The sequence below is a fragment of the Bubalus kerabau genome, chromosome 14 (assembly GCF_029407905.1).
Source record: "Bubalus kerabau isolate K-KA32 ecotype Philippines breed swamp buffalo chromosome 14, PCC_UOA_SB_1v2, whole genome shotgun sequence".
NCBI lineage: Eukaryota > Metazoa > Chordata > Mammalia > Artiodactyla > Bovidae > Bubalus > Bubalus kerabau.
In genome coordinates this window covers 29,068,662-29,090,974 of record NC_073637.1, presented here as the reverse complement: position 1 = coordinate 29,090,974, position 22,313 = coordinate 29,068,662, and the positions used below count along the sequence as shown (strand labels likewise).

General features: G+C 41.9%; 1 protein-coding gene across 14 annotated transcripts in view; it reads left to right on the top strand.

The window, feature by feature from the left end:
* The window catches only part of ASPH (aspartate beta-hydroxylase), a 187,721-nt gene extending 165,431 nt beyond the window's left edge, over positions 1–22,290 (top strand). For 13 of the 14 annotated variants that reach the window (XM_055546079.1, XM_055546077.1, XM_055546071.1 and 10 more), the window contains 4 exons: positions 3,678–3,813; positions 9,813–9,904; positions 10,277–10,410; positions 19,433–22,290. In XM_055546079.1, the coding sequence (XP_055402054.1) occupies positions 3,678–3,813; positions 9,813–9,904; positions 10,277–10,410; positions 19,433–19,583 (513 nt within the window). In that variant the 3' untranslated portion in view covers positions 19,584–22,290. Of the gene's footprint in view, positions 1–3,677; positions 3,814–9,812; positions 9,905–10,276; positions 10,411–12,287; positions 12,396–19,432 lie in introns of those variants that run through there. The other variant, XM_055546070.1, reaches the window with a different exon arrangement.
* The last annotated feature ends 23 nt before the right edge of the window (positions 22,291–22,313 follow it).

The following is a 22,313-nucleotide window of genomic DNA, read 5'->3' as shown; positions in this document are numbered from 1 at the left end:
AGACACGGACATAGAGAACAAATTTGTGGTTGTTCATGGGGAGGGGGTTTAGGGGAGGGGAAGATTGGGTTGTTGGGATTAGCAGATGAAAATTATTATATATAGGATGGACAAACAGCAAGATCCTACTGTATAACACAGACAACTATATTCAATATCTTGTGATAAACCATAATGGAAAAGAACATATATATATATGTATAACTGAATCACTTTGCTATACAGAAGAAATTAATGCAACATTGTAAATCAACTGTACTTTCAATGAAATTTAAAAAAAAAGAATAACCAGATATTTTTAGAAGTTCAGTTTTACCTGCAGTGTGTGTCCTTTCTCAGGAACACACATAATCCTTTATTCAGATTAGAATTGAGTAATTAGGGAGCCTCATACTGGGCAGAAGTCAAGAGTAGTTCCTTGATGACAGTGGTCCAGCAAGCCCAGACACCACCCAGTTCAGAGCAGAGCAAAGCAGATGGCTGCTGTAGGGTATCTTCAGAGAAAGAGCTTATATGATGTTTTGGCAAAAGGTAGCATAGTATCAAGAGGTTTTACAGCACACTTTGGGGGCCATAAAGAAGAAGCAGTGTTAAGGGCATTAGAAAATCAAGCCAAAGGAAAGGAGGCAGAATTTATATATGCTGCATGTGAAACGAAGTATATTTGTTACAACTCAATAAAACTCAAATGGGAGTTTACTCAAATGTGTGAAAGGTTTGTGAAATGACCTGAATTGCTAGATGGAGAAGAAGAAAAAGAAGACATCAAATTTGTTCCCTTCCCTGGTAGAAAATGAGTGATAAAGTCTAGAATTAATAAATCAAGAGATAGCAATATAAATATATTATTTAGATGGAAGCAGGTAAAACTGAGAAAAAAATATTTAAAGCACTTAGCTGGGGACTGGACTCGAAGAGTTGAGAAAACTTGAGTAAGAGACTGCTGCTTTCATGATAAAACTTGTAGTAATATTTCACTGCTTAAAAATGTGTATTTCTTGATAGAATGAACATAGCAAGTGAAATAGTTAAGAATTAGTTTGGCTTTAGTTTGCACCTCTAAAGGCTTTCTGCAAGAAATCAGTGTTAGGAGAAGTCTTTAAAAATGGGACTTCATCTAATTTGATGTTGAAGAAAAAAGTATGCCATCTAAGTGGAGTGAGCAGAATAACTGCAGAAAAAGGAAACCGGCATGCACAACCGGCATGCACTGGAAGGACGGGGAGGATTAAGGAGAGCTGGCTGCGCAGGGTGGGATTAATGAGGCTTGAAACTGGGAAGTCCATTTATAGTTGAGTGGAGTGCCCAATATAGCTGAGGTTTAACTGAAAGGCAAGTGCTGATGACGGGTTTATGAGGCCACGAAGCATTGTGAAAAAAAACATCTCTGTTTGCTAAAGTCTGTGTAGTCAGAGGAAAAAATGTGAATCAGAAGCTGCTGTCTTCTGGGCAACCAACCCAAATACCAATGCTATGAGTCTCTCTTTTCAGTTTTACAAAATGAATGAATGTAGGGTCAAGAAAGTAATATTTCAAAGGAGAATATAGGCATGGCCTGCTCTGTGCAAGCCTTCAGGTTCCTGTTGGAATTTCCTAAAAAATTGAGTTATATGCCAAGTCAGAAGACTAATGATACTATTACAGAAAAGATACATTTCTCCTCTTTTCTCCCCCTCCTTCTCCTTTTCCTTGTCCTTCCTCCCTCCCCTGTCTCACTCCCCACCTCTTCCTTTGTTCTATCTCTCTCTATGTTGCTGGTGCATGCACACAAGAAAAAATTTTATTTGGCCTTTAATTCCTGTAACCATTAAATTTTTACAGTGTGGTACCTTGGTTTGTGCTTGAAAATGCCATTCCCAGGACCCATTCCAGGTTCCCTCCCCCCATGCCAAAAAAGAGACTCTTTTTGGTGTCTTTCCAAAACCAAAAAACATTCCCAAGTGCATTCATTAAGCATGCTTGCTTAATTGCTCAGTTGTGTCCAACTCTGTGCAACCCCATGGATTGTAGCCCTCCAGGCTCCTCTGTCCATGGGATTCGCCAGGCAAGAACACTGGAGTGGCTTGCCATTTCCTACTCCAGGGGATCTTCCTGAACCAGGGATCAAACCCGCATCTCTTGTGTCTCCTGCCTTGGCAGGTGGATTCTTTACCACTGAGCCACCTTCAAGCACAATAATTACTTTGCTAGAAAAAGGGCTCTGATGAACATGTAGGGGGTCGTGATGGTTCTGTTCTCTGTGTTTTTCATCAAGTCACCGTGTAGAACTGTGTAGTCTCTGGTTAGCCCAGTTTTCCCCAGCCATCAGATGTGCGCTCCCGTTGAGGTGTGCCCAATACCCAGTCAGGGAGCACCTTGTTCCACCAGTACCTTGTCCAGTGTCTGTCCTCAACATCACAGTGGGGACCCATGGCCACCCTGCTGCCCCAGGGTGGGGCAGGGCCCCGAGCCCTCTGCAGTCTGACCACCTCCTTCCACAGATGCCCCAGAGGTGATGGGCGGGGGGACCACAGTGCCAGTTTCTGGCGCTAGACTGTGAGTCCCTAGACTCAGTCACTGTCCAAGTCCCCTGTCATCCCTCAAGACAGAAGTCGCCACAACACCCACAATGCAGATCCTTCCAGTTGCCAGATTCTACCTCCAAGTACCGAGCTCTAGAGAGAACATGCTGAGTGGCTGTTTCATGATAAATAAATGAAGGAAAAAAGTCAACGTCCGTGCAGCATTTGCTCAGCAGATTGAGGAGTCAGTGTTGCTGCCACTGGAGTGTTTCCAGTTGGGGACCAACTGGGAGACCATGCACCCCTTTGCTCCTTTCAGCCTTGAGTCTGTCATCCAGCGCCTCTGTGCAAACAAGAAAAAAAAATTTAAGTCACTACTGCTCATGGAAAAGTCTCTCAGCCTAGGGGGACCCTGGGGAGAGGAGGCAGGAGGGGGTGGAATGACACTTCACATGTAAAAGACAGCGTGCTCTTAAGGAAATTTTAAAAATTTGTATTTAGTGATGTAATCACTTTAACATTTTCCCTAGGGCTTCATGCCCTATTTTAGGAACAAAAGATCAGCTCTTTCCAAAGATGCCCCTAAAATCAGCTTTCACAAGAAATGAAAGAAGATTCTAAAATACCAAGAGGGCAGAGAGGAAGAGCCTGACGTATGAGGCACCCACCAATGGCCTCATTTGAAAAGTAATTCCATGTGTTAGAGCAGCAATTCTGCCGTCAGTGTGGCAGTTTAACAAGAATCGACAGATTCATCTCATAGCTTGAACAAGTTACAATAGCTGCAGGGAGTCTTGGCGATTTAGGTGCATTCAGGATGGGGTGAATGTCTTGGATGGGCTTCCCAGGTGATGCTAGTGGTAAAGAACCTGCCAGCGAATGCAGGTAGACTTAAGAGACATGGGTTCAACCCCTGAGTTAGGAAGATACCCCTGGAGGAGGGCATGGTGACTCACTCCAGTATTCTTACCTGGAGAATCCCACGGACAGAGGAGCCTGGCGGGCTACAGTCCATGGAGTCACAAAGAGTCAGACACAACTTAGCCACTAAACAACAACAAATCTAGACGAGAGGGAAATTTTCATTACTTATTAATCAGACAAACAAACAAAAAGCTGAATGTCACTCTAAGGTGTATTACTAGGCATATTTTCAGTCCAGAATCTTCTCTGTAGTCCTTAGAAAGAAACTGGAAGTTAATCAGAGATGAAGGCCTTGCAGCGATGGATAGAACCCACGGCCTCTTCCTGCCTGAAGATGAGAACCTGAGGGAAAAGGGTGACTGGAGTCAGTTTACGCTGTGGCAGCAAGGTGAGCGCCTGACTTCCTGATCATTCTCTGTGACCTGATGGGAAAAGGTGGGACGGGGCCCTTCTGGGAATACTTCACAGAGCCTGGGAAACCCAGATTATCAAAATCTGTTCATTGCATCTTAAAATGTATGAGCACTCATTTATGTGTGTGTGTGTGCATGCAAATTCATAGTTTTATATATGCATATGTTGTATTTGGATATATAATGTGTTTGGGTTTTCCTGGTCTTTCCTGTTTAATGATATGTTACAAAGAGTAGTCCTACTGTATAGATGTAACTGAAAAGCCCACCATGGGTACCTTAGAAAAGAGCTTCCTTGGGCCTCCTTTGCCCCTGTCCCATGGAAACGCATCCCAACATGAGAGCTGTTAGGGATGATGAACACCAGAGGGACAACTCAGTAAAAGCTAGTGTCTGAGCTCCTCAAGAATAGGAACAAGGGACTTCCCTGGTCACCCAGTGACTGAGAATCCGCCTGCCAATGCAGGGGAGATGAGTTCGATGATCTCTGGTCCAAGAAGATCTCACATGTTGCAGAGCAACTAAGTCCCTTTGCTGCAACTACTGAAGCCCGCACTTGAGCTTGGGCTCCGCAGCAAGACAAGCCGCCGCAACGAGAAGCACACGCACTGCAACTAGAGAGTAGCCCTCACTCGCCACAGCTAGAGAAAAGCTGAGCAGAGCAGTGAAGACACAGTGCAGCCAAAAGGAAATTAAAACAAAAAGAACAGGAAGGGGTTCACAGTCAACATACCATTCCCTGAGCTGAACCCAGGCCCAGGTACACACCCCACTCTGTGTGTGTCCAATGAGTTAATATCAATCTGTCCTCAAAATGAGAAGCATTGAATTTTATCTTTAAAGCACTCTCCAACTCTCTTGAAAATTCAAATTCACCTGGGTTAACAATAGCTGTACAAAAGTAAATCCATTCTGAAGACTAACCAGCACGTGTCTCACACCTTTAGCTGCAGAAAATAAAGTAGAGGATGGTTTATACTGTGAGACAAATAAGCACCATCCTTTGTGTTATATGCTTTCAGCATACGAAGGTTTACATGTCAGAGAAAGAAGAACAACTTCAGTAATATTTTCAGGGAAATGTCCATAAGAAGAGAGATCACAGGACTTCAAGTGACTCTGTCAGCTTTTTTCCAACAAGATTTTTTTAAGCAGAGCCATAGTAAGGTTAATATGTGAACAGCATGCTAATTTTTGTCTATAGACATCTCACTAAATGAATCGATTCTGTTGGCTATAAGCGTTCACCAGTTCATCTGATGCCTCCATTCCATTCACATCTCATGCTTCATAGTACCTACTGAGTTTCCTAGAATAAGGCTTCAGAATCGTGCGCATCCTGGAGGTAATTTTTGGGAACCATACTCTCTGCTAAAGCCATGTGCTTTAATAAATTGAAATACGCAAAGCATTGTAGGGCATATAAGAACATTAAACAAAAGGAAATAAATAATGGAGACAGTTTGGTTGGTGGCAACCAAATTATTTGGTTTGACTTTTAATGTTTGGGTGTATTTTTTAAAAATTTTTAACTGTAGCAAAATACACATAACTTAAAAATTTAGCACCTCATCTGTTTTTAAGTGTACATTCAGTACAGTCAAGTATATTCATATTTTTGGACAACCAATCTCTGGAACTATTTCACCTTGCAAAACTCAGCCCTTGGCAACCACCTGTGCACTTTCTGTGTCTATGAATTTGACTACTTTAGACAAAACAATTCATATAAGTGGAACCATACAATATCTATTAACTTACACATTTTCATATATTTTTATTATACCTAATTTTCCATGAATTAGAGTAATTTCTTAAAGTACTCTTTACTTCCTTGTTATCTTTGTTAAATCCTTCTTCCCACTGAATGGAATTTGCATATTCCTTCTTTTTTCTTAAGTTTGACAGAGTAATCTATTATTTCTTTTAAAAAAATTCAAATTACATCTCACCTTATTTTAATTATTTTCTAATTTCTGATTTTATATTTTTATTCCTCCTCTTGTTCTTTTGTTATTTATTTTATTGGTTTTTTGGTAACTTTTCAATTGGAACTTCTTAGAAAATTTATTTTCATTCTTCTTCATTAATCAAAGCATTTAAGACTATGGACTGAAAAAAAAAAATAAAGACTATGGACTGATCTCTGGCTTTGATTCAAAGCTGATTCAAAGTTTTGACTACTTTCCTTAAGCTATAATATGTATTTTCACTTGTATTATTCCCCCCCAAAAGACTTCATTTTATCTTGATTTCCATTTTGATCCAAAATAATTTAGAAGTGTATGTGTATTCTATACATATCCATTTTTCAATCAGTGCAGTCAATTAATTAGAAATTAATTCTAGTTTTATTTCTCTTTTAGGAAGTTTTATTAAGGTTCTGTGTAGTCTTTCATTTGTGGTTCCAGTCTTCTGGGAGGAATCCAGTATTTTCTGGAAATAAATGCACAGTTTAAGGACTTTTGATGGCATCCAGTAACATAGCTTGCATAGAAGCAGGATGGTGTCCATGAAGGAAGATCCCCTGTCGGCCTAGAGACAGAGGGGTCAAGAAAATGTGGGGAGGGAGGCGGTAGGGCTGTTGCTTAGCAACACTGAGAGCTCAGGTCTGGACAAGAGGCCCATAGGATCTGACTTAGTAGAGATTTTGAGGTTATCTAGTCTAGTTAGGAAAGGATGCTACTAGATATTTGAAGACCTTGAAGCTGTGGCTTCAAGCTTGGTTTCCATCCATATGTAAGTGGGAATCACAAAAGGTCTCTAAGCAGCCCAGTCAGTTCTAAAGTCTGTTGTTGTTTTTCACTCACTGTGTCCCACTCTTTGCGACCCCATGGACTGCAGCACACTAGGCTCCTCTGTCCTCCACTATATCCTGGAGTTTGCTCAAATTCATGCCCATTGAGTTGATGATGCCATCCAACCATCTCATCCTCTGCCGCCTCCTTCTCGTTTTGCTTTCAGTCTTTAGCAGCACAAGGGGTTTTTCCAGTGAGTCAGCTCTTCGTTCACATCAGGTGGCCAGAGTATCAGAGCTTCAGTATTCCCTTTTAAATGATCAGCTTTTTTGAGTTAGAGAAAAAAAGACAGAATCAACAAATATACATATGAATTTTTCCCCACGGATGCTTTCAAATTGCTATGTGGGTGTCACAGAACATCTGTTTTGTTCATTTATTGCTACGACGATGAATAGTAAAACACACAGTTAGCAAATATGCCACACATGCGCAGTCCTTTTGTTTTCCAGAGCCCATGGAAGACAGTACTACCTGATCCCAAGAGCCTTTCTGGGTGAACTCAAGGTGAACCTCTGAATTCTTCTCAACACACTGATCAGCTGACAGTGGCTACCTGGACAATTCTAGGTAGCCACTGTCAACTGATCAGAGTTGTCAAGACGAACCTATCGTCATCCCAGCAGTAGAGCCTTGAAACTTCAGAGAGCTACAACCCAAGACTTTTAAAAATCTCGGCTGCATGAATTGTTGTTCAGTCTCTCAGTCATGTCTGACTCTTTGCAGATCCATGAACTGTAGCACACCAGGCTTCCCTGTCCTTCACCATCTCCCCGAGCTTGCTCAAACTCATGTCCATTGAATCATTGATGCCGTCCAACCGTCTAGTCCTCTGTTATCCCCTTCTCCTGCCTTCAATCTTTCCCAGCATCAGGGTCTTTTCTGCTGAGTCAGCTCTTTGCATCAGATGTCCAAAGTATTGGAGTTTCAACTTCTTCATCAGTCCTTCCAATGAATATTCAGGATTGATTTCCTTTAGGATTCACTGGTTTGATCTCCTTGCTGTCCAAGGGAATCTCAAGAGTCTTCTCCAACACCACAGTTGAAAAGCATCAATTCTTCAGTGCTCAGCCTTCTTTATGGTCCAACTCTCACATGTACATGACTGCTGGAAAAACCATAGCTTTGACTATGTGGACCTTTGTTGGCAAAGTAATGTCTCTGATTGGTTGATCATAGCTTTCCTTCCAAGGTGGCTCCATGAATATCCCTCTTAAAATGTATTCTTCACATGTAAAGGAAATATTCAATTGAATTCGTTTTCTCAGATTTGCATTGGCATTTAGATCTCTTTCTAAGGCTATTTTTCCCCAAAGAAGCACAGTTTATCACTTCTTAAAAGTTACTTTAAACTGTGTTGGAAGTTGAAAGTTAAGTCGCTCAGTCGTGTCCGACTCTTTGCCACCCTGTGGACTGTAGCCCACCAGGCTCCTCCGTCCATGGGATTCTCCAGGCAAGAATACTGGAGTGGGTTGCCATTTCCTTCTCCTTAAACTGTGTGGGAAATAATAAAATAACAAAACCACACTGTGTTTGGCTGCTGGGCATTTTTTCCTCAGCTGAATGGTTTGTTCTGCACAGATATGTTCACATCCAAGATGCAATGAAATGGTAAATCATGCTTTAAAGCATAGCCTCTGGAACCGGAGGATCCTGAGCTGGGGTCCTGGCTGTACCACTTGTTACTGTGTAATGTGGACCTGTTCCTGAATCTCTGGGCCTCAGATTCCTCAGCTGAAAAATGATGATGAAAATAGTGCCTTAAGTATGGGGTTGTTACTAGGATCAGTGAGTGTTCAAAGGTCTGACAGATAAATGATCGTGATACTAGTTTTTTATTACATAATAATTATACATTATATAACAGTAATAGGGACAGTCTTAGGTCACAGTTAAGAACATGGACTCTGGGAGTTAAAATGTCTCTTTCAAAAAAACATATCATTTATACTCCTCCATGAGAGCAAATGGCACTGTACATTCCTGAGTACGTCATTCCTAAGAAACTGATTTTGTAGACGGTGAGGAAAGTTACGTAGGCCAAGGTGCTTCAGACTCTACCTACATCTGTGTTCTTGACAGTCACTCAGAGAAACCCGTCTCCTAGAGACATCCTTCCCTCTTCTTTATCAGCACATAAAAAATGAGATGTACTTTGAAAAATACATTAAATTTCAATGAAAAATAATGTTTAGCTTATTAGCATATAATCCTGGAAAATGTACTAATCTATTTTGCTTCCTTACGGTGGGTGAATTGATTTCCTGTGGCCACCTTAACAGATTACCATAAATTTAGTGGCTTAAGATAACCCAGATGTATTATCTTTACAATTTAGAGGTCAGAAGTGGGTCTCACTGAGCTAAAATCAAAGTGTCATCAGGGTGGCTTCTGGTGGCTCTGGCATTTCTTCTGGCGGCTCTGGCTTCTGGAAGTTGCCCACATTCTTTAGCTTGTGGTCCCCTTCCATCTTCAGAACCAGCAATAGCTGGTCACGTCTTTCTCATTCTGTGTCACTCTGGCCTTGACTCTCTGCTCTTTGTGTATTTAGACCCTGTGATTACACTGGGCCCATCCAGTTCATCCACAATAATCTCCTTTTTTAAAGGTCAGCTGGTTAGTAATCTCATCGTCATATGCAACCTTAATTTCCCTTTGCCATGTTACCGAATATATTTACGAGTTACTGGGCTTAGGTTGTGATCCTTTTTGGGAGGGGCCATTATCCTGCCTGCCACAGAGGGGAAATAGGCATGTAACACGTGCCCTGTCCATTAGGCCAATGAGTAGAGTATTCTGCTCCTTACTCTGCCAGTCACTATCTATTGCAACAGAACATTGTGTCTTCTTGTGTTTATTCAGCCTCTCATTTTTAAAAATTGATTCCTTTGGCTTTTCTTTAATATTTATTTATTTTTTTTGGCTGTGCTGAGTCTTAGTTGCAGCACATGAACTCTTAGTTGCGGCATGTGGAATATAGTTCCCTGACCAGGGATTGAACCTGGGGCCTCCTGTATTGGGAGCTTGAAGTCTTGCCACTGGACCACCAGGGAAATCCTAGCCTTCTCATTCTTACAGTGAGGAGGACAATATAGGTTGTATATGGTCAAAACAGGATGAGTTAAAGCTTTACTGTGATTTGTTCCTGACAGTGGTTTTATCATTTATTGTTCTAGGAAGAAAAAATGAAAATGCCTGTAAAGGAGCTCCTAAGACCTGTTCTTTACTAGATAAATTCCCTGAGACAACAGGATGCCGAAGAGGACAGGTACCAAGAATGCTTTCAGTTCTGGGGAGGACACAGTCAGTTATCAGGAGAATAAATGGAAATGCTGATGTTTACGAAGAAATGGTCATTTTCTTTGACCCACTGAATGTCTCTTTTTTCACTCGCATTTTAATGAAACAATTTCATGGCCTTGACGGCAGCATTGAGAGTGGAAAATGTTCAGTGTTTATAGCTGTGTGGGAAATGGGAGTCCTTATTTTTAGTTCCTTTACCAAGAAAGATGAGAACATAAATTCTGAGTGCTGCAATGGCTCTAATCAAAATTGACAGTGATTTTGTACTGTTGCTTTAATTTAGTGGTTCTCCCACACCTTGATAAAGGGATGAACAGGGGTTACATTTTCTGTGCAGATCAAATATTCCATCATGCACCCGGGAACCCACGTGTGGCCGCACACGGGACCCACGAACTGTAGGCTCCGAATGCACCTGGGCTTGGTGATTCCCAAGGAAGGCTGCAAGATCCGATGCGCCAACGAGACCAGGTATGCTCCCGCCATCATTTTCTGTCTATTTCATCACCCCTGACAATGGATGCTCATTACAGCAAAGCTACATTCAGGTGGATTATTTCCTTCTTTTGTGACTAAAATAGACTAGGGTGGGAGGTATTAATCCAACTTCATTAGACTGTGTCACATCTCTGTGCTTTCTGTTGATCAGAAAGTGAAAGAAAAAAATGAAAATGTTTGTCACTCAGTCGTGTTTGACTCTTTGAGACCCTGTGGATCGTAGCCCACTAGGCTCCTCTGTCCATGGGATTCTCCAGGCAAGAATTCTGGAGTGGGTTGCCATGCCCTCCTTCAGGGGATCTTCCCAACCCAGGAATCCAACCCGGGTCTCACGTTTTACAGGCAGATTCTTTACCATCTGAGCCCCAGGGAAGCCCCCTGTTGATCAGAGATACTCCCCAGTTCTAGGGTGGCCCTCCTTCATCATTTCTCCCCAGATCACTCTCGTCTGGTTGATGAGCCATCTTGCTTCTCTTTCTAGGTGGACAAACCTACATTCAGAGTCAGCTAACTTGTCAGCTTGTCAGAGTCAGCTAAGCCCTATACACATGACACATTGTGTTCATGCTTTACAATTTAAACTGTTCATCATTACGAAGAGTCTCCTTTCTGAAGCAAACACCTGGTGATATTTGTGTCTTGCTGTAGAGGACACAGCATGGCACAATGGCTGCCTTTTCAAATCCCAGCTCTGCCAGCTAATCCTGTGTAACCTTGGCCAGTTACTTAATCCCCTGCAGCCTCAGGCTCCTTACTTATCAAATCGGCAGTGATGCTATCTACTCTGCAGGATTGTTGTCCAGATTAGACTAAATAATGCATACAAGGCACTTAGCCTGGGGACTGTCCTGAGTAGGGAAAGGGTGACTGTTCAGGCAGCTTCCTTTGATCCTATTACTCTGATCTCCTGGAATGCCCATCTTTTCACCCGTCCAAAATAAACATACTACTAAGATCCAATTTCATTCCAGAAAAGGAACCTCTTCTTTGACTTCTTAGAGTAGGTACAGGGTATGTCGTCAGTGATCCTGTTCTTTGTCTCCCATTGCTGTGCTGTGCTTAATCGCTCAGTCATGTCCCACTCTTTGCGACCCCATGGACTGTAGCCCATCTGGCTCCTCTGTCCATGAGGATTCTCCAGGCAAGAATACTGGAGTGGATTGCCATGCCTTCCTCCAGGGAATCTTCCCAACCCAGGGATCAAACCCAGGTCTCCTGCATTCCAGGCAGATTCTTTACCATCTGAGCCACGAGGGAATTGCTTTTATTTATTATTGATTGATTGTTAATTATTTATTTATTATAATAATAATTACTTTTATTAATTAGTACATATTATTAGTCTAATCTCTGGGACTGAGCTGTAAGTACCTAGAGGGCAGAAACCAAGTTATTATCTTTTTACCCCTTTCTCAGGACCCTTAGTGGAAGTCTGATGGAGAGGTGTTCGGGAGTGTGCAGGTCATTCCTTTGGTTGTTGGCACACACCCACCAGCCCAGACCTGGTGCAGGAGCACCCAGTGCTGAGGGGCATTCCAAGATGACTCAAGTTGGGGTCTTACCCTACCAGGGTGTCCAATCAGGGAGCTAACACAGCTCAAAAGTCAGGAGTCATAAGAGAGGCACAGATAAGAATGCTGCAGGTGGTCAGTGGACAGGCAGCTAGCTCATTTGCCACTGAGACTTTGACAGAGAAAAGTGAAAGTGTTAGTCACTGAGTCGTGTCCAACTCTGTGACCCCATAGACTATAGCCCACCAGGCTCCTGTGTCCATGGGATTTCCTAAGCAGGTGGTATATTTTACAAATTCATAGTGATATTAAAAAGTGTTTGCTACCCGCTCCTCCCAGCAAACTCTCGTTGGATCTGGAGGCGAATTTTTGGAGGATGGACTGTTTCATCTGTCTTGTCCCTGAGGAGTTTTGAAGCATCAGTGTCCTTCCTCCATCTCATCGCTGTGGGTCAGCATCCTTTTCTGTGTCCTTATTGGACTTGTTTTACGTTGCGTTACATTCTCATCCTTTGTAATCCTTAACTCAAGAGTGGTTGGGTCAGGCTAAATATTTCATTACAAAAAGAGTGTTTTTTATGAGCAAAATGGATCAATTGACATTAAAACACTGTGCAAGGCTGCTAGTGAAAATAGCTAGAGAGCTGAATAGCAGGGTCAGTTTATAAACTCTGAGGACAGAAAGACTAATATGAAATCTGGAAGTTTCATGCTGTTATTGTGGTGGTAACATCAGCATGGAAACAGAAGCGCATGCCGAGAAATCAGGCTTCCTTGTGCTCAGCAACAGGAAGCAATTTTTCAGAGCTTCTCAACTTTTGAATGAGTGGCAATTTGTGCATCGCAGTTCTCAGGTATTAATAATCGCACTGCTGTTTCCTCAGTGTTTTGCAATTCCTTCTAGTGTGCATCTGTGTTTAAAGGTTCCATCACTGCAGAACATAGCACTTTTTATCTGGACGTAAGCTTGCAGGTATGCAACCTTCTATCATGACAAATAAAATTATCATTTAAAATGAATAATGCTTTCCAATGGCAAAACTGCTCCTGCTATGTAATTTGGAAAACACAAAGAAACACAAAAAAGAAAAGAAATTATTTTTGATCTCAGTACTCAGAGATATTGCCCAGATGCTTCTCCATGTCTATATATATGTATTTATATATACATAAAGAGGAAGCGCATAGTGATTATAGACATTGTGCTTTCTATGTGCCAGGCACTCTGCATACACTCACTCATTAACCTTCACAACAATCCTGCGTACCTGGGATGATTAACATCTCTATTTTTCAGCTGAGGAGAAAGTGAAAGTGACAGTGTTAGTTGCTTGGTCATGTCGAACTCTGCGGCCCCATGGACTGTAGCCCACCAGGCTCCTCTGCTCAGGCAAGAATACTGGAGTGGGTAGCCATTTCCTTTTCCAGGGGATCTTCCCCACCCAGGGATCGAACCCACATCTCCTGCATTGCAGGCAGTCTCGTTACTGACTGAGCCACCAGGAAAGCCCAAAGTCACATGACCGGGGTTCAAATCCTGGCGTTCCGTCTTATGAAGTGTAACTTTAGACAACTCGCATGACCTCACTAAGCCTCACTTTCCTCCTGTAAAATGGGGAGAACAAAAGTATGTCTTGGTGTGGTTTTGAGTATTACAGTAATCTATATAAATGCATTCAGAGCTGTATTTACAGAGTGTGATGTGGTAAAATGCACTCAATGTATTTTTGAGCTTCTATTGTGCCCATCTCCGATTGCTGCAGAAATGGGGACTTCTGCCCCTCACATTCCCAGGAGTGAGACCAAGTCTCCTGGAATCATCGGAGGTTGTCCGTATAACCTGCAGCATGCACTCTGATGGGGGTGGGGGTGGGGGCCCTAAGGAGCTCGAAGGTGGGGAGGGAGATGAAAGTCAATGGAGGATATGGGGGCCAGGGCTGGTGAAGGGATGGTAAGAAACAGACAGGGTCTTCAGTTTGATAGGCCTGGGGCTGGGAGGGATGCTGGGGTGGGGGGTGCAGCTGGACACCGCAGGTAGCCACTCCCTCTTTTCCTCCTTTTGCTTCCCTGCCCCCTCACCTCCGATGTGGAAGAAAGGGCAGAGAGGCATCCCAGCTCTGTGGCCTCCTGAAGTTTCTCTCCATCTTTCCTTTCTTTCTCCTCCCTTCTTGGCTTTCTTAGCCCTCTGCTACCTGGTGACCCAGGACCAAGAGGAGGAAGTCAGAGGCTATATAGAGAGGCTGCACAGGGGCTGATCAGCAGGGCAGAAGCCCCCGGCCACCTGGAGGGACCCCTATGGCAGCCTGGCCAAAACTGCGCTCCCCAGGAGGAGGTAGAAAGATACCCTGGGGGTGTGTATATATAGAACCTATTGGGAAAAGAACGTCTTTGTCAAGTTCTCCATCTTTTATTGAAATTAATGTTTTGACTTTAAACAAAACAGCAAACGCCATACCCATCAGTGTTGTGAAATATATACTATAAAGTGTAATGTGAAGACTAAAGTCCTAGTTAACAGCTTGACTCAGAGAATTACAAGAATTTCCATGCTGAAAGGAGACTTGAAGGCCATCTGGTCCACCCACATCATTGCACAGATGGGGAAACTGAGGCCCATGGATGACGTGCTTGTCACAGCCACATGGCTAGTTGGCAGGGCCAAAACAAGGACACAGATGTCCTAGCTTTCAGAAAAGTGCTGTCTCCTGTTAGATAGAGATGATCGATAGATTGATGGATGGATGGGTGGATGGGAGGATTGATGGAAAGATAGGTAGGTAGATAGATGACAGATAGGCAAACAAAGAAGGTATGTGTGTATATATTCTGTCTACATGTATCAGGAGGAGAGAAGCAGCCATAATGCAGTTTTACATTTCAATTCCATATGTGCCAGGATTTCCAATGCAGTCAGAACCTGTGGGATTTCCGAGAATCAAGATTAATAAGAGCTGTGTTCAGTTCAGTCGCTCAGTCATGTCCAACTCTTTGCGACCCCATGAATCGCAGCACGCCAGGCCTCCCTGTCCATCACCGTCTCCCAGAGTTCACTCAGACTCATGTCCTTCGAGTCAGCGATGCCATCCAGCCATCTCATCCTCTGTCGTCCCCTTCTCCTCCTGCCCCCAATCCCTCCCAGCATCAGGGTCTTTTCCAATGAGTCAACTCTTTGCATGAGGTGGCCAAAGTATTGGAGTTTCAGCTTCAGCATCATTCCTTCCAATGAACACCCAGGGCTGATCTCCTTTAGGATGGACTGGTTGGATCTCCTTGCAGTCCAAGGGACTCTCAAGAGTCTTCTCCAACACCACAGTTCAAAAGCATCAATTCTTCGGCGCTCAGCTTTCTTCACAGTCCTCTCACATCCATACATGACCACTGGAAAAATCATAGCCTTGACTAGATGGGCCTTTGTTGGCAAAGTAATGTCTCTGCTTTTTAATATGAGCTGTGTTACAGCAGCCTTATTCCTGAGCTCTTGGACCCTTTTCTGTATTCCACTCAGCTTATTGAAATACCTTGCAGGGAACGTTAGCATAACAGCTGTAGGCACTGGGATGTTCCCTAGAACCATGATCTGGGGCTAGAGGTCTGGCTGTAATGAAGCCAGCCTAGTGCCTTCTGCTGCTTCCACAACAGCACAGTGTCACTGCAGGCATCTGAACTGGCTTTCGTGTGAATAAACACTCTGCTGGAAAATTAGAACCATGTCATGTGTGTATCTCAGAACCTTTTGGAAAGATCACTGAGATATGATCTATACAATTTTTAGATGGAAGACTGTAAGCTCCTCATATCATTATTTAGCATTATTAATGTTGATGGTAATTCTATGACAAAATTATAGTAATTAGGCATGTGCTGCCACCATTATACCATTATCATTAATTACAATAATTTAAGAAACTGAGGAATTACATAATGTTGGTTTATCTTGTGACCAGATATTTTTCTATCTTTTGACAAACCAGGGAGAGACAGTCGCCTCATAATGGTGAGTAATTCTAAAAGTAAGCCGAGGCAGGTGTCTGAAGAGTGGGTGCAGTCCCCCCACCTCCCTCCTGCCTTCCTGAAACCTCAGAGGAAGGCTAGATGAGTGCCTCCAAGAAGCCTTCTTCCCAAGGCTGCTCGGAAAATCTTTTCCCTAAAGGCCTCTTCCCATGTCACAAATTGAGCATAAGTTGTATGTGGTGGCTCAAATGATAAAAAATCTGCCTGCAATGCAGGAGATGCAGGTTCAATCCCTGGGTCAGGAAAATCCCCTGGAGAAGGGCATGGCTATGCACTCTAGTATTCTTGCCTGGAGAATTCCCTGGACAGAGGAGCCTGGCAGGCTACAATCCGTGGGGTCACAAAGAGACACGACTGCGTGACTAACATAAATTGTATGTGGTGGAGATTTGCTCTCAAAGCAAGTGGCCTGGAAAAACTCTTTTCTTTTCATTACAATGAGAGCCTTTGTTTTCCATTCAGAAGAGATCTAAAGACCTTTTGACATCTTGGTGTTCTGTTTCTTTTTGTTCTGGAAAACCCTCATCTGTTCCCAGATAGGTGACATACCTTTTGATGAACCTAAGTCACTTCAGTCTGCAATCACTTGAATGGGATTTTATTGTCCTTTCCAATTAGGGCTGCACTTTCAGTCGTTCTAGCTCTCATAAGTGATTGAATTTTTTTTAACATATTCAGAAGGAATCTACATTTAAGAATCTACACTAAGTAACGGAGTATCTTTGTTGTTTTCTGGGAAAATATCTGAAAGAAAATGGCAAGGCAAATATAATAAATCTAATAGAATTTTATGACCTTAACTGACTCCAAACCTCTTGGAATACCTCCCAGATTTCTTGTTTAAAAAATTGTTTAATCAATGGTTTGCTCTCATCCATATTTAGCCTAAAATATCTGCAAAACCACAAACCAGTGCTAACTTATGTTCCACATTTATAGGTACTGGTTCCATGAATGAACGAGCCAGCACATTCCAACACTAAAAAGCTTTTCCAAATTTACAAGCAATTTAAGTTAATGAATGGAATGCTTGAAGATTTTTCTCACATTGAGCATGCCTAAAGCTTTGACTTTCTTATACCTATTGTAATCTAGAGAAAGTGTCATTTTGTGCAAACTTAGAATGTTCTGTTTAGTTGATTTAATTACATGCAGTACTTTAAGTAGTACTTAAGTACTTACCAAAGTAGTACTTAAAGTACTGCTATGGCTACTGTGAGCAGCACCTCTGTGAACATGAATGTACTGTTTTTGGTTTTTTCACACCCTTCCCCGTGTCTTTTGTTATACTTGGATGGGACTCCAGTGGAACTCTGAACCTATTTAAACTCTCTGCTGCTGCTGCTGCTGCTAAGTCGTTTCAGTCGTGTCCGACTCTGTGCGACCCCATAGACGGCAGCCCACCAGGCTCCTGTCCCTGGGATTCTCCAGGCAAGAACACTGGAGTGGGTTGCCATTTCCTTCTCCAGTGCATGAAAGTGAAAAATGAAAGTGAAGCTGCTCAGTCTTGTCCGACTCTTAGCAACCCCATGGACTGCAGCCCACCAGGCTCCTCTGTCCATGCGATTTTCCAGGCAAGAGTACTGGAGTGGGGTGCCATTGCCTTACCACTCAATAAATGTTGAGAATTACTTGTCATCCCCACAGGAATTGTATCTCGCAGATTCTCTTAGAGCTTTTTATTATCACACCCCCTCTTAAGTTTTCAGTTTTCTCAAATACAGTTAAATTACTCATAGGGAGTGAAGCCAACATAATTCTGAATTTATATGAATTTGACTTCTCTAGGTGCCACCTGTAAGCGGAATTATACAATATTTGTCCTTGTGTGAGTGGCTTATTTCACTTAGCATAACAGCCTAGAGGTTCATCCATGTTGTAGCATTGTCAGATTTCTCTTCTCTCTTAAGGCTGAGGAATATCCCATTGTATATAGATAAATGTTTATTTATCCATTCATCTGCCAGTGGTCACGGGGGTTGTTCCCGCCTTTTGGCTACTGTGAGCAGCACCTCTGTGAACATGAAGGTACTGTTTTTGTTTTTTTGCACACCCTTCCCCCATGTCTTTTGTTATACTTGGATGGGACTCCAGTGAAACTCTTTGAACCTTTAGAGGAATTGAATCAAAGAGCTAAGCAACTCATTTGATGAGTGCAAGATTTTCGGGTAGGTATGTGAGACAGCACACGAGGTGTTCTGCACAAGAGGATACCATTGTTATCCAACCTAAAGGGACTTTTATCTTGCAAATAATTATTACTTTATTTTATATTTATAATTTTATTTATGTATTTATTTTCAATTATGCTGGATCTTCATTGCTTTGCAAGCTTTTCTCTAGTTATGGCGAGTAGGGGCTACTCTCTAGTTACACTGCATGGGCTGTTCATTGCAATGGCTTCTCTTGTTTCAGAGTGTGGGTTCTAGGGCACTCAGGCACATGGGCTCCGGGACTTCAGAACTACATGCTCAGTAGTTGAGTCATGCGGGATCTTTCTGTTGCGATACACAGACTCTCTAGTTGTGTTTCGAGGGCTCAGTAGTCATGGCACTCGGATTTAGTTGCTCTGAGGCACATGGAATCTTCCTGGACTAGGGGTTGAACTCAGGTCCCTTGCATTGCAAGGTGGATTCTTTTTTTTTAATATAAATTTATTTTAATTGGAGGTTAATTACTTTACAATATTGTATTGGTTTTGTCATACATCAACATGAATCCGCCACGGGTATACACGTGTTCCCCATCCTGAACCCCCCTCCCACTTCCCTCCCGTACCATCCCTCTGGGTCATCCCAGTGCACCAGCCCCAAGCAAGGTGGATTCTTGCATGGAGGCATTGACCAAGAGGTCACCTCAGTAGTGAGCTGGTGGGGCACATGTTTGAGGGCTTCCCGAAATAAAGAAGCCTTGCCTAGGCTTGTACCAAGAATAAGTTTACTTTTAACTCCAGTCCCCTGCCCTGTGTACACCTTCACCACTGAACACTGAAACTTGATGTTCACGGGAAGAATCCTGAAATTCTTTCTTAATCGCCAGTGAAAGAACACATCCTGTGTTCTACTTTTTGTTGTTGCTGTTCAGTCGCTAAGTCGTGTCCAACTCTTTGTGACCCCATGGACTGCAACACACCCACTATCTTCTTGAGTTTGCTCAAATCCATGTCCGTTGAGTTGGTGATGCTATCTAACCATCTCTTCCTCTGTCACCCCCTTCTCCTCCTGCCCTCAACCTTTCCCAGCATCAGGCATCTTTCCAGTGAGTTGACTGTTCGCATCAGGTGGCTAAAGTATTGGAGCTTCAGCATCAGTCCTTGATTTCCTTTAGGACTGACTGCTTTGATCTCCTCACAGCCCGTGTGTTCCACTTACCTGGTCCTATGGCAGAGGTTATCATGAGAGGCCCTTCCTGAACACAGCCATGGGTTGATCCTCAGGCAACTGAGTCACACACTGACGTGCTTTTCTGTTCCAGGATGTGGGAAGAAGGCAAGGTGCTCATCTTTGACGACTCCTTTGAACACGAGGTGTGGCAGGATGCCGCGTCTTTCCGGCTCATCTTCATTGTGGATGTGTGGCACCCTGAGCTGACACCCCATCAGAGACGCAGCCTTCCTGCAATTTAGCATTCTGTACGGGCTCAGGACACGCTGGAGAGAGACCACCTTTTTGGTGCAGTCTCCTTGGATGTGGGCATGGACCTTCAAACACCACAGCCCTTAATTCTCTTGATTTGCAGCCTGAAAAATTCTAAACCTCCTCCCAGGGATGGATAACACTAAAGGGAATATCTGCCTCACTGCAATTCTTATAGAAAATACCTGCCATATTTCATCCATGACAGCCCCCATATGATGCCTGGATTCCAGGTGAACCCATGATAGCTTCTACCTTGCCGGCCAAAGATATTTTTTTCTCTTAGAATAGGGGGAATCAGTATTAATGAGAATATGCGTAGAAACTGTGAATGAATTGCTTTAGTCTGTAATTTTTCTATGCGACTCTATTTTTCTAAGGTAGCTAGATGGTTTATCATCACACACCACTACTTTTTTGTTGAGTTTAATGACAAGCTGCATAAATACTTCTGTTTAATGGTAACTTTCCTGGTGAACTCAGACGTCCCTATTTTAATTATTTTTAGTAAAAGGCACTCATGAAAAAAAATTATATTTTCCTAATACAAAGCTGAAAGACGTAATTATGCCAATGTCTTATGAACCATACTGCTCCCCACCCATTGAGTCTCTTTGCTTTTTTGTCTTAACATTAAGAGCTGGTGTCTTAATTTTTCTTCTCACTCTGTGAATGGCAGAAATACTGTCAAAAATGGTATTTCTTTCTAAGAGGAACTTTTTACACTGAAAAAGGACCTGGAGTCATTTTATATTTAGTTATAACAATGACACATGTAAATTTTTTTAATGACAAATATCAGGCATTGTAGGGAAGAAAACAAAAATTTCTCCAAGTGAGAATTTTCTCTTGGGATCAGCTCGACGGGGGCTGCTAGGATCTCTGACTTCTGGCCCCTTTGCATTTATGAAACAGAGCTGGAATCCAGAGTGTCTTCCATTGTGGATCCTTGTGAATGAGAAGGTCCTTGAAAGGATTCCTATCACAACTTTGCAAAATTAAGGATGACTGAGTGGAAGGCCAAAAATGCCCGGATGTCTGTTCTGGGTATAGGATGTCAAAACTGTTTCCTCTTCACAGTTGTTCGAAAGACTCTGACATCTCCCTGGCTTGAGAAACTTCTGCCATTTAAACTTCACTTTGAGGTGTTAATTATTATTGATAGTTTGGTTTTAAAATTTGCCATTGCTTAGAAAGAACAGTTGTCTACTCATTCCAAAGATGACCACATCATTAGTTTAGTGGAATATTAATGCATTAAATTTTGTGTGTTTTAAGCCAAAGCTAACTAGAAATGTTAGCTATAAGAATGTAATGATATTCATGCACTGAATTTTAAGCCAATATGAACAAAAACGCTAAAGAAATGACACACAGGTTACCACGCACAGGGAGAAAAATCACTTGTGTTTTCCATTGAAGGACGAAGAAGGTTGCTTTCTTTATATCATCAAAAGAAAAGAAAAAAAACAGTTCTTTAAAATGCTATTGGACCACTTTTGCTTGTCTTTAAGGATATTAGCTTCCCTTTGAAGAGTCTGTAAAATATTTGTCTTGTTTCCTTCTGTTTTGCCAATGCTGAAAAATCTCTCTAAAATAGATGAAGAAGCATTTAAGGAAAAAACATCAGAGTGAACTACCGAAGTCTGGAAGGAAAAGCAAACGCTTGAAAAATAAAAAGGCATGTGTGTCCTTCAGTATTTATTGAACGGAAGAAAGGACTGACAAAGGACAATGCAATCTAGAGCTCGCGTGGCAACGTTCATGTCACTTACTGAATTTGGTTCTTGTATGTATGTTGCATACACATAAAGAAATTCAAAGTAGCAGTTGTCACTGTTGAACTGTCATCTTACATTCATTTAATGAAATCATGGAATAGAGTTAAAAACAAACTCTTAACTTAATAATTATAATATGGTATTTAAAATCAAGCCACTACAGTAGGGTTCTAAATATTGCCAATTGGAAAGCCAGAATTATTATTACTGTTGCAAAATGTTTGGCAATAATTGACTCCAGTAGCATTTTAAACACTTGGATCCCACAACTGTTTCATAAACTCAAGTAATAAAATGGGTTTTCTAATTTGCTTTAATTCTTCATCTTTCCTCCCTATGTTGCAGTATATAAGAAAAGTCATTGCATTGGTAGAATTATTTCAGTATTATATCTTGTTATTTGAAGTGTCTACACAAAATGAATTGGTTTTATTTATACTGTGATGCAACTGATTGGGAAATATTTTAAATTCTATTTTCAATTTTATTTCAAGAGTGGAATACAAAAATCACTTCTGTTATCATTTTCTACCAGTAGAAAAAAATTAAAACACTAGATCTATTGAGAAAGAGATGTGATAAATTATTAAAATTAGTAATAATATCTACTGAGGATGATTATGGCCAGTTTGCCTTTGAATTTTTTTAGCCAACAAATTGACCCTCCCAAATACTTAAAGTGTAAAATCATGTTTTACTGCTCATTATCAACTATTAAGTATTTTTTCTTTGACATTGAGCACCAACTGGTCATAGTAATGAAGGCCCATGTCATGCAAATGGCTGGGAGAATAAGAGATATAGCTAAAAACATACAACTGGTTTGGGGAGACATGGCACAAGTAAGGATATCATATGCTATGATATCTGTTTATTTTTATCTAGTTTCCTTTGAATGGATAGCTGGGGACTCCATTTCTAAGGAAAATAAACAAAGAA